Source organism: Colletotrichum spaethianum (assembly GCF_022836535.1).
Source record: "Colletotrichum spaethianum MAFF 239500 DNA, contig27, whole genome shotgun sequence".
NCBI lineage: Eukaryota > Fungi > Ascomycota > Sordariomycetes > Glomerellales > Glomerellaceae > Colletotrichum > Colletotrichum spaethianum.
The window spans coordinates 380,746-391,962 of NW_026054797.1; the positions used below are offsets into that span (position 1 = coordinate 380,746).

The following is an 11,217-nucleotide window of genomic DNA, read 5'->3' on the forward strand; positions in this document are numbered from 1 at the left end:
GGTGGACGTCAAAATAGTCAGCTGCGGACGACGGCCGTGATGCCGAACAGGTTCACGTTTGCATAGTCACGTAGGGAGAATGCATCGCGGGTCTTTACAGCTCTACCAGCACCTCGTTATCGTTAATAAACTTTTTCTTGTTAGATTGTCTCAATCTCTTCTACTCCAAAATCTCACGTGAGACGATCTTCCTAGTTATTTCCTTATCCCATCGGCTGTACCAATAAAAACGCAACGATGACAATGCCACAATTACCTCGAATCAAATTAGGCTGTATGAGGAAATCCTGCAAAGCACTATTGATAAATCCTTCGAGCTCAAGGAAAAAGAAACCAAAAGTTGCCAAGAAGGCTGCCGGTACGGCGTGCGATCCTCAAGTTATCCCAGGAGCCCGCGGCCGCCGCTCCGTCGTGATGGTAGGTCTCGGAAAGCAAAAAGCGGAGCGTTGGTTCCGGACCCGGGGACCTGCCGATCTAGCCCTCGGGAGCTCTCGGCGTTCCAAGGCCGCAAAAGGCAAACTTGTCATGTCTTATTCGGATTTGGCACTTTATCATCTCACGGGCCAAGCCACCACCGTCATCTCGCAAGCTGTAAATGACACCAGTGGAATACACATTTCTGGCTTTCGCCTCTTCTGCGCTGATTCAAAGTTCAGACCGTCACCGAAGGGGCCGTGACCCAGCTCGCCCCGGCCGCCGATGCGAGAGTGAGAGCCAAGCAGCCAAGGTCGAGCGAGCCAAGGTCGAGCGCGCAGGTATAAAGGTGCGCGATCAGACTCACCCTTCTTCTCTTACTCCATAAAGCCCGGCACTCAATTCTCTGGTTCAGTCATCGGACGATACGGCATGTAAGAGTTTAACGCCGTATGGGAAAGCGACGAAAGACCGACGGCGAGACCGGATTACAATTGTCCACCGCGTCTGAAGTCCTCGGTCGGTTGGCGCAAGGCGCAATGGCAAGGAAGAAAGTCTGAAGGGGTGGGTAGCGGACGGCCTACGGAACCGTTGTTGGCGACGCACGGCGACGCTACGACATAATCAACAACTGACTCGGTGAGAGAAAGTCGACGTTGTTTTTGTCTCAAGCGACCGCAATCTGTCCAGATGGCTTAGCGAGGTAGCCTCGGCTTCCAGAATACGAAATGGAATGAAACAAACAACGTTGCCTAGGCAGACACACATGTTGCCCACGGGCCTCAACAGAAGCTCTCAGCCATCTATATTGGGCAGCTACTTTTGTCTCAAGGCGTGGACGGAAATTTGAGGATCTTGGGCAGGATGAGATAGCGGCTGAATCTGACCGACGGCGGTCCGGTAGATCGAGTTCGCTTGCCCGCGCATTCGGCCCATCACCACGGACGGTCGCCTGACTCGCGAATGTGTGGGCAGGCTGGCGGCTGGGGGCCACATTCTCCTCGAGGGACTGGGAAGACCGTAGCAAAACATGAGTTGATCATGGTGTCGTGCATGAAAGGATGGGGGCAGAAACCGAACACGCACCGCGCCGTGGCCATCAGCCTCAATGGCATCTGAGGCCTTCAAACACGTTTGTTTTCAATGGCTTGGTGACACGATTCAAAGCCTTCGAGGGGCGTCGCATAGCCGCTGTTGAAGAATTGGGTGGATGCATTGGACAGAGCCGACTACGTGAACAGTTTGCAGAAGGCCATGCGCAACCAGACCAAGGTTGGTTAACCTTAATGTTAGCGGCCTCCCACTGCAGGCACCTGACACGCCTCTGCCGACCGCTCGCACGTACTGGTGCATTGCGGGCGCGCCGGTCCAACGAAATATTGGGTGATTCGAGGAGCTGGCGGGCCTGCTGTCGCTGGGCGTGCATGGCCCTGTGCGAAATTTCGGACGGCGTCGGTCCACGTCGCTTCCAGCGTCGTAGTCGCAAGGAACAGGCCGCTGAAGAACGCTCCTCGTCCCCTCATCGTTCGAACTCTTGGGGCCACCAGAAAGATCTCCGAGGCATGGATGGCGAGGGACAGAACCTGAGTGGGTGTGAAGCTCGTGCTGGCAAATGACAGCGACAAGTGACAGGAAGGCTTGGGTGAGTGGCACAGGAGCAGGACCCGAGTCTTTTTTCGTATCATAATCGTGTTAGTGCAAAGGGTGAAAGTTGAGATGAAACCATTGTAAATCACTCGAGACCAGGGTCCGAGGGCGCGAGCTCGTGAAGATGTCGCTCAAGATGATCGACGCAGGGATGTCGCCCTGTAGCAGACCTTGTCAGAGGATGGCCTGGCTTGGTGGGCTGGTCTGCCGCCAGAGGGGGGGCCTGGAGACAGTTGCGTATCGTTTCGTCCGTAGCTGTCAAGCCGGCGCAGTTTCGGGCCCGAGAAGAAGGGAATGAGAAAGAGAGAGAGAGAGAGAGGGAAAGGGATCGAATGTTAAGGGGCTAAGCAACAGTATCCACTAAACAAGCCTAAACAAGCCCCTCAGACGAAGACGTGTCGTCTGTACGGGTTTGACGGCGTCTTAGGGCAGCCGGGTGGTCAGCATTCTAGCCTGTTGGTTGTGGGAACGGGGGAGGGAGAAGAGTCCAGGAGAAGAGAAGCCGGCGTTGGCGCTGATGGTTTCCAGGTGCGCCCTGGAGCTAGGCCTTGTTGACCCAAGCTTCCGTGGGCCGAGTTTACGTCGCATCCCTCTCCATCAACCCATCTTCTCGCGGAAGCCAAGGTCATGGCACCTTAGCTGCTACCCAAACCACCTTACTTGAGGCTGCGGAAAGGCGCTATGTGGCGTCCATCGTCCTTAGTAGGTGGGCTGGGCCACGACCCGGCGCATCTTTGCAACGTGTGTGATGGATGGCTGTGCTCACCGACTTTCGTTAGCGAGGCAAACTGGGGATTAAGAAAAAAACCAGAAAAAAAAAACCAAAGGGCGCGAGACGAAGCTAATTAGTCGTCAGTCAGCGACCAGCTGGCTAGTGTGCATTTGTTGATCGCCGAACCCGATGATGGGCGATGACGGGGCGATGCGATGACACTTTGCTGCAGCAGCCGGCAGCGGACAGGGTTGGAGATGGCAGCAGGACATGAGGAGACACACTCATGAGGCGTCTTTCTTGTGTCAAGCAGAGCAAAAGCTTGAGCGTCTGTCAGGCAAACGTCAGGTATTCAGTCGTTCCGTCCGTTAGCCAGCCAGTGGCGTTTGGTATTCCCGACAGTCTCGCATCGCCGCATCGGGGGAGCCAGTATTGCTCGGGCTTCCATCCTCGTCTTCGTCTTTTTGGATATGGACGTCGACATCGGTTCTGTCTTTTGACATGCTGCCTCTGTCAATCCAGATGGGGTGGGCGGGGTGCTGTTTGCCTCCGTCTCGCGGACCTCGCAGTTGGGGCTTTTTTTTACTTCGGTTTTTTCTCTTTCTCTCTTTCTCGTCCAATGTCCGGTGGCCGGATGCTGAGGTTATCCGCTGCAAGTGGTACAGGATTGAACAAACAGAGACAGCGCAGGGGCGGGGGGAAGAGCCGGGAGCTGGGGTGACCGTTGGAGATGTTCCTGAGTCTCTTCGCTCAACGTTCCATTCCCGTCTCCAATGACAAGAGGAGTGGACATCAGCTGAAACATCTGCAGCTTCCTGAAGTGGGTGGGAGAGGCCTGGGACCCGCCCCCTCCAGCCAAACCCAAGACCCACACCTTCCGGCCTCGTTCGCAGGCAGGTGCGGTGCAGTCCATCGTCCACCGTCCACCACTTGATTTGGTCCTTGTCTGCCTGTCTGCCTGCCTGCCTCGAGGATGATTGGAAACCCTGGGAAAGAAGGAGATGTGAGGTACGTACTATCTAGAGCACACACACAGACACACACACACACACACTCTCTCTCTCTCTCACGACCTCTCACGACCTCTCACGACACATCATTGAGGGGGATGAAGGCCCTCAGTCCTCAGGTATCCACAATCTTGCTGCTTGGGGCTCTCTGGGCCTTTGCCTCCTCTCGTGTGCGGACAGGCTTTCCATCCTCTCTTTTAATTTTTGTTGCCAGGGTGCTTCCCCTTGGTGGCCCTGGCTGGGCTGATGGGACTCGGCTACCCAGCAGGGCAGGCAGGGTCAGATATGGGTGCGTGTGTCATGTGTATGAAGGTAAACGTGCCTGACGTTGTACCGTGTTACGTGGTAGGATGCGCAATTGTTCAACGAGCGAATAAATCGACCGATGTCTGGATGGGATGGTCGAAGATGGGACAGATGACATATTAGGTGGTTTTATAGCGAGGGAACTGCCCTGTAGGACGTTGTGGCTTGGGCGGGTGATAGCCACTGTGGCCATCATAATTTAGCCACTCATGCCGTGAGGGCCAGCCGCAGGCTTTGGTGACGGGGTTGGCAAGAGTCGTATTGGTGTTGGACGAGCGAGGCGTTGCTACTGCTGCTTGCACATCATGCCGAGGCGGCTCTTCTCCAGCACCGGCGTGTGGATACGTAGCGAGTGCATGTACAAACCGCGGTGCCTGCTGCCCCCGTTGACAAGAATAGGACAGCCCCGGCCGCACCCCTTCTTTCGTTACTGCTATGTACTATGCACCACGGTACCATGGTATGTATAGTACTTGGAAAGCAGCTCCAGAGAACCCAGAGTTGCGAGATGTCGCTTTCCAGGCACACAACTCCAAAGCCATCGCTCTGAAGTGGGTTCCGCAGCTGCGATAACGCACATGGAGACGACGGATGACGGGCGACAGACGCCGGATCACGGAAGGAGGCGTCTCGTCGTCCCACCACTGGCTCCAAGCAAAGGGTTGGCCCCGGTAAGCCTGGCAAGTCACTGCGGGAATGGCGCGGGAGAACTTCCCCCCTCCCACCTACCCAATCTGACCCGATCCCGGCTGTGACTGGACTCGACTGGACGGACGGCATTCATCCTCGCCCAACTTACTCTCTCACTTTGGACTTCAAACCATCGGCCAAGCCACGGTCGACATCTGGACCAGGATCAGCACCACCGCTAGGTACACCACAAATCCCGTCGCTTCTCTTCTCACTTTTCCTTGTTAGTCCTCCTCCACGACTGCCAGCGCCTGGGTCTGGGCCTCCACTCTCGACGGACATGGACCTCGACTGAGTACCGTAGCATAGGAGCTGGGCTAAATCGGAGTCTGAACTTCACCTCATGCGCCATGATACGGAGCCTATCCGATTGTCTGGAGCCCCCGCCATCCGTCAACCCATCTTTTTCACCTCCTTCGCACGCAACTGTACCTTACAGAGTACATTACATCCCATGGAACTCTGGATGGATATGGAGCATCCATCCATCCATCTACCCACGACACGCACCCTTCCCCTCCATCTGTGATGCACAAATTAGCCCAGCATCACCTAGACTTCCCACCTTATCCCGTGCCAATTCTGAACCACGGCTGCGCACCTCCTGGAGCTTGTTCGAGGGGGCCCCCTCTTACCCCCCCCCCCCCCCCCTTTCTGTTCCTCCAGCCTAACCCTACACCACCGAAGCAAGCTGACTACATATCGCCGCAACCATGATCCATCACTGCCGCCGCAATACGACGCCATCCACCAACCGGGCCACCCTCCCATCTCATGCTGCTCATCACCCCTTTGACGAATCTCGATATCCCGGCTTGCAGCAGCCCCGTCTTGAAACATGGAGGCAGATTCTCACAAGCCAATCGCAAATGATGCATTCGCCCCCCAGCACGCCCACCATGGATCGTCCGCCGGCTATGTATCGAGATGACCCGGCTTGTCCCATACGGCCGCGCCGCTACTCTGTACACAGTACTATCCAATTCTATGCAGCGCCGCTCCTTGCAACTGCCATGCCAATACCATGAGATGCCCTGCTTCACATCAGCCCGCACCGCGTTGATGACGGTTTCAACGTGCTTAGCTCCTATGCCGCCCTGTCTGCTCTGTCCTGTCACGTACAGGTGCCGAGCCTTTCACTCCTCAACACCTGACGTGCGTGGCCCTGTTGTGTTGGAATGAATAGCGCACATAAAGAAGACGGGCCAGCTGGCTCTGCCACTGGTCCATCTTGACTGGATGGACGAATGAACGGACTAGCGATGGGTATACGTTTGCACGCTATATGCTGTCTTCTTTTCGTCTCGTCTGGCGTGTTGATGGGTAGGCAACAACGCTGTGCCGCGCCGCAGGGGGCTATGATCCCTGCTGGCTGGATGCTAATGGCAGATTGGCAGTACGCGGCTGGAGATGCCGTCCCAAGGATATTGAGCTGCCAGCGGTCGACACGATAGCCAACTAGACACTCAGGGCTGTGCTAAATGATATCAGCAGGAAGCGGACGGGCACTTTAGGCACCGGCGCCATCTGTGATGCTCACCCTGAACATTAGCAAAACGAGGCATATGCACACATGCGTCCCGCATGTGCAACTGTGACGAAAACAAGACGTCCGCCACCTGCAGTCGACAAGCAGCCGCCCAGAGCAACAGCACGCCTGTGGTTCGTCTTGGATTGGACGGCGAAGCAAATGGGACTGTCCGTCTCCCGCCAGTTCGTACACCTCATCCCACCGGTGCACTGCACTAGGATGCGTTGTCTGTTGTCATGAGCCGGCCGCACGTCTTATGCCTCCCCCCCATGGCAGCAGCACAAGCAATGATGCGATACCTCTTCGCAAGCAGGGACCGAAAACCGCATTCCGAAGAGCGACGAAAAGAAACACACCCCATGGAAACATTTGCGTACACGGACTCATTATCTCGTGTTGGGAAGTGAGATGAGTGGAAGTTCACAGACAGCAAGAGACGTTTTCTACGGCGAGGGCACGGACTGGCGTCGCATCTAGTGTCAGTTGAGTAGTTAAGACCAAACAGAAAGGGTTGCCAAACAGTCCAGCTCCCACGGAGCCAAGGTCGAGTGGCTCGAATCCTCCCCCCCCCCCCCCCCCCCCCTCTGGATCTCAACACCCCAATCTCCGTCAGATTGAAGTCGGCCTCTATTCTGTCCCAAGGCATCGCGTGGCTGCAGCGCCGTTGGATATTGCAACAGCAAAACATGCGCAAAGCACAAACAGACAATGGCGACAAAGGGAGCACTAGGCCGTTGGCAGGGCCCGTCGACCGTCCCTGACGCCTTGTGGCTTCCCAGCCATGTGGTTTTCCTGGCCTTTTCTGGCCGCTTGCATCTTTCCAGCCCGCCTCGACGGTATCATTCCAGCGCCGACAACTGATTGCCTATATCCTGCGCGGCTATTCGATGACCAAAAACAACAACACCAGAAACGGCAACCACCGAGCGACATGGGTGAAGCAATTGCGCCCCAGCATTCGCTTCGGCATCTCCCGACCGACAGAAGATTCATCTGCACATGCCCGTGGTCTGGTGTGGTTTTTTCGCCCCCCCTTTCGCCCACGGTCAGATACCAATCCGGTCAGAGATCATACGCCTGAGCCCTGTCCCCATTCACGGTCCACCCCATCACGGATCCCAGTCGCTTCAAACCGACCACTTCCTTGACAAGTTTCACGCCCAATCCCGGGTCTCAGCTTGCAGATCGATGGATAACCTGCGCCTCAGGGCCTCCCATTAGTATCAACCGAGCAGCCGCAGTCCATCCCCTGAATGGCGACCCGCCAGGCCAGCAACCCATAACACAACCGCGCTTGTTGTTTACAGTGTCCCTGCCAACCTGAAAAGTGTGCCAATGGAATGAACATGAGATAGATCCCACCCGTCCTTCCATGGCTATATCACGTCCGTTATCAGTCTGGCCGGCTCAGCTATTTGGAAATCCAAGCCCTGCCCGGACGTTTCCCCTGCGGAGATCATGGTTCAGACGGAGCATCTGACGCCATGATCTACTTCTTGGTCTAATCTGATGCACAAGACCAAGGGAGTCGCCCTACACTAGTCTTCGGCAACGACGAGGGCGCCAAGCTCACGCAGCAGGCATGTCCTTCCAAGAGCGCAAACTACCATCGCTGAGCGCAATTGCTACCTGTGCCATCTCTCTACGCTAGGTAGCAGAAAGATGGGGGCCGAATTGCGGACAAACTGCAAGCACAGCACGGCACCGGCATAGCATAGCATAGCACAGCACAGCACAGCATAGCACAACATGGCACAGCACAGCACCGGACAGGACCGGACAACACCGGACAGCACGACACAGCGCCGAGCAGGAAATGCGAAGAGCTGCCGCCCCTTGTCCCAGTTACACAAATCAACCCAAGACACCCACCCCCTGTCCCTGGAAGAAGTGGACATGGACCCCCGTCGACGCCAGTGGCCAGTCGGGGGCTTTTTTCCCCCACCGGCGCGCCCAAACCTACTGTGGGGAAGTCTAAACATCGACTACATCCCTTTCCCTTCAACGCATAATGCCCAGCATCCTTGCGTTGCCGCAAGTGGAAACTCTGGTCGAATTCTCTAGCCTCCCACTCTCCTCTTTGCACTGTGATCATGCTGGCTCCAGTTGCGAGCCTCTTGTCTGCCCCCATCTTTTTCTCCGATGATTGCTTCGCGGCTTTCGGGCCTTGCCCCAGCCTAGTCGTCGGGTGTGTGTTGGAATCGGGGCCCTGACCTGACAGAACGGACTGCAGCAGCACACCTGGGCTCGGTCCAGCCATCCGTCGTCGTCCATGTACCCATCTCAAGCGTCTTTGACCTAGTCATGACTTTCGAATCTGCTGCTCCCTCTGCTCTGTTGTGACCGTCTCGACACCCTCCGCCCGGATTTCTAAACAGCTACCGTCTTCAATCCCTACCGTCCCTTTATGCGTTCTCAGCACAGCCCTATTTGCTGCGTGTCCCTGGGCCCCCGGGCCCGTCCCCGTCTCTCGCTCACCATTCGTCCTATCTTTTGTTTCCTTCTTCTTGACCTTTCCCGAACGCTGGCCTTGGAACTCCTCTTTCTCACTTCATTACCACCGGTCTCTGTCTCTAGCCTCCTGGTATCCGTCACGATTCGGTTCAAGTTGAGGTTGGCGTGTGCCTCATCCATGGCATGATAACACCTGCGTTCCCGAAACGAAACTTTGACGAACGTCGCCGAAGCAGTCGCCGACGTTGACGAGAGCTGCCCAAGAAATACATCGGCGTTCCCGTAGGGCTCGCTCTTGTCCTTCCTGTCTCAAAGCAAGGGGAGAAGACTCGCTTTCGCAGCAGCAAGAATCTGGAAACGACGCTATCGTCCGACAAGCCACTCTCGCGGACCCGAACAACGTCTCCTCGGCTGACACTGCCACGCACCACCCCTTGGTCGTACAGCCTTGGGATCTCAGCTACACCGCGGAGGAGGCACTGTTTCCTCTGTTTCCTTCGGTTCGAGGTCGATCCGACATCTGGGACCTGCCAGGGCGTGTTCAAGCTAAGAGGTGTTAAAACCCTTTCGGATGACCCTTCAAGTACACCACTGGCCCGGCTTGAAGGTGTTTCGGCTGTTTCAATCCGCTTTTGGAACTGTCAGTGCGACTCTGAAACAGCGATCCCAACGATAGGTCTGATATTCTTATCGTTTGCTTCTTAACTTGTCATCGCCTCCTGTACTACCCCCTTCCCTTCCCTCGCTACCTCCCCGCCTCCCGGGCGCCACACACAAAAGCTTTGGGATCGCCCATCAACCTTATCAGTTCCCTACGCCTTCCCTTCACCGCTGTCACCTTACCTACCCACCCCCAAGTTGTGCGACCTTTCGCAGCCTGGGTTTTACAGACGACGAGTATCCGATATATCGGACTGGATCCTAGATCGGACATTACTCTCTTCTTCTTCAACGACAACAGTATCGGCCATCGACAGTACGAGCAAGGTCTCTTGAAGACGACCACTAGACTGGAAACCGGATCGACCTTTTGTTAACGACGATCCGGGCATTGCAGTACACGGCAATAGGCTCAAGGAGAAAGGCAGGACAGAGATTATATGACACCATCGCCCCGAGGGACCGCCAAGCTGGATTCGTCTCGGCGACAAATCTTCTCCCACGTCGTCCGCGCTTGAGCGATGGACGTGACATCACTACTGAACGTCGCGGCGGGAAAAAAGCCATTTATTCGGGACAACTCAGTCGAAACCACCTCTGTAAACATCTTTGACGGACACCATAACACAACATCGTCCCCGGAGAAGACAGCTTCTTCCAGGCGGACAAGCGACGCTCGAGCACCGCGGAACCGCACGCCATGGGATGCGGGCGGTTATTCTCTTCCACTAGCTCTTGATACAAAACTCACCCTTACCCATTCAAAGCCCACCTACTACGGCGAATCCGACGTGGATCAGTCGGCTTCAGCGAGTTCCTACGACGTTCCCTCTTCTAGCTGCCATTCGAGGGCCAGCTCTCTTAGTTCTTTGGCACACGAGATGGCGCAATCCGCCAATATTACTCCCATGACGAGCACACACCCCGGCCGGTACGTAGTGTGGTGTTCTCCGCTGTTCGCGCGCATCGATTGTCCTTGGTCCTTGTCAACTAACCTCCCGTGAAGCTTGGCAAACCTGGGCGAGCCAGATTCGCAACTTTATGTTGCGACTAGCCGAAGGTGAGCCAGTTACGGGGGGATTGTCTACGCTTCGAGCGATTTGCCGTACAACATCCATTGTCGTGTCCATTAGCTGACGTCCTCCAGGCCTAGCATTTCCGGTGACTCGGATGCTCAATTAACGGCCAGGTAAGCAGGAGCGCGTCCCCAGTTCAGAGATACTCCTTGCACCCTGGCTGCCTTTGCAGTGGCTGCGATGGTTGCTCGCAGGGCAATCGTTCGCCTTCTGTAGTGCGCTGGGTTGCCATTCCCGCACGACCACATCTCTTGCACTGCATACAGACGCTGATACTGAAACAGACCCAATTTGCCGCGTGAAGATGACGGCCAACAGCATGTTACGGGAGGCTTCCCAAAATCCCCCAAGCACAAGTTCTCGGACAGCCACAGCAGCTTGTCCTCTTATACGTCTTCCAACCAGTCTGGAGGCCACTCCAGGATATCTTCACTCTCAACAGTTAGCGGTATCCAGCCGTTCACCTCGCTACTGAATGAGGTTCCAGCATTCGACACCAAGCTAGCAGAGCACCAGCAGAACATGTCCGGTCCGGGCATGGTTGACATTCAGCCGCCGTCGCCGAGAACAATGGCCCAGCACGACCCGAATCTGGACCCCGCGATGAAAGGGCCGGGGAGACCAGGCAGCCCATCAGATGCGATACTCATCACACGAGGCATGGGTGGCAGTAATCGGTCCAGTCCGACGGACGGCTTGAGGTACGTGATGAAGTGA

General features: G+C 56.0%; 1 protein-coding gene across 1 annotated transcript; it reads left to right on the forward strand.

The window, feature by feature from the left end:
- Window positions 1-10,305: 10,305 nt before the first annotated feature.
- Window positions 10,306-11,217, forward strand: ColSpa_09260 (uncharacterized protein; the record flags this gene model as incomplete). Its single annotated transcript, XM_049275472.1, has 3 exons — window positions 10,306-10,355; window positions 10,572-10,613; window positions 10,785-11,217. The coding sequence occupies 3 exons, from the start codon at window positions 10,306-10,308 to the stop codon at window positions 11,215-11,217; spliced, it is 525 nt and encodes a 174-aa protein (XP_049131429.1).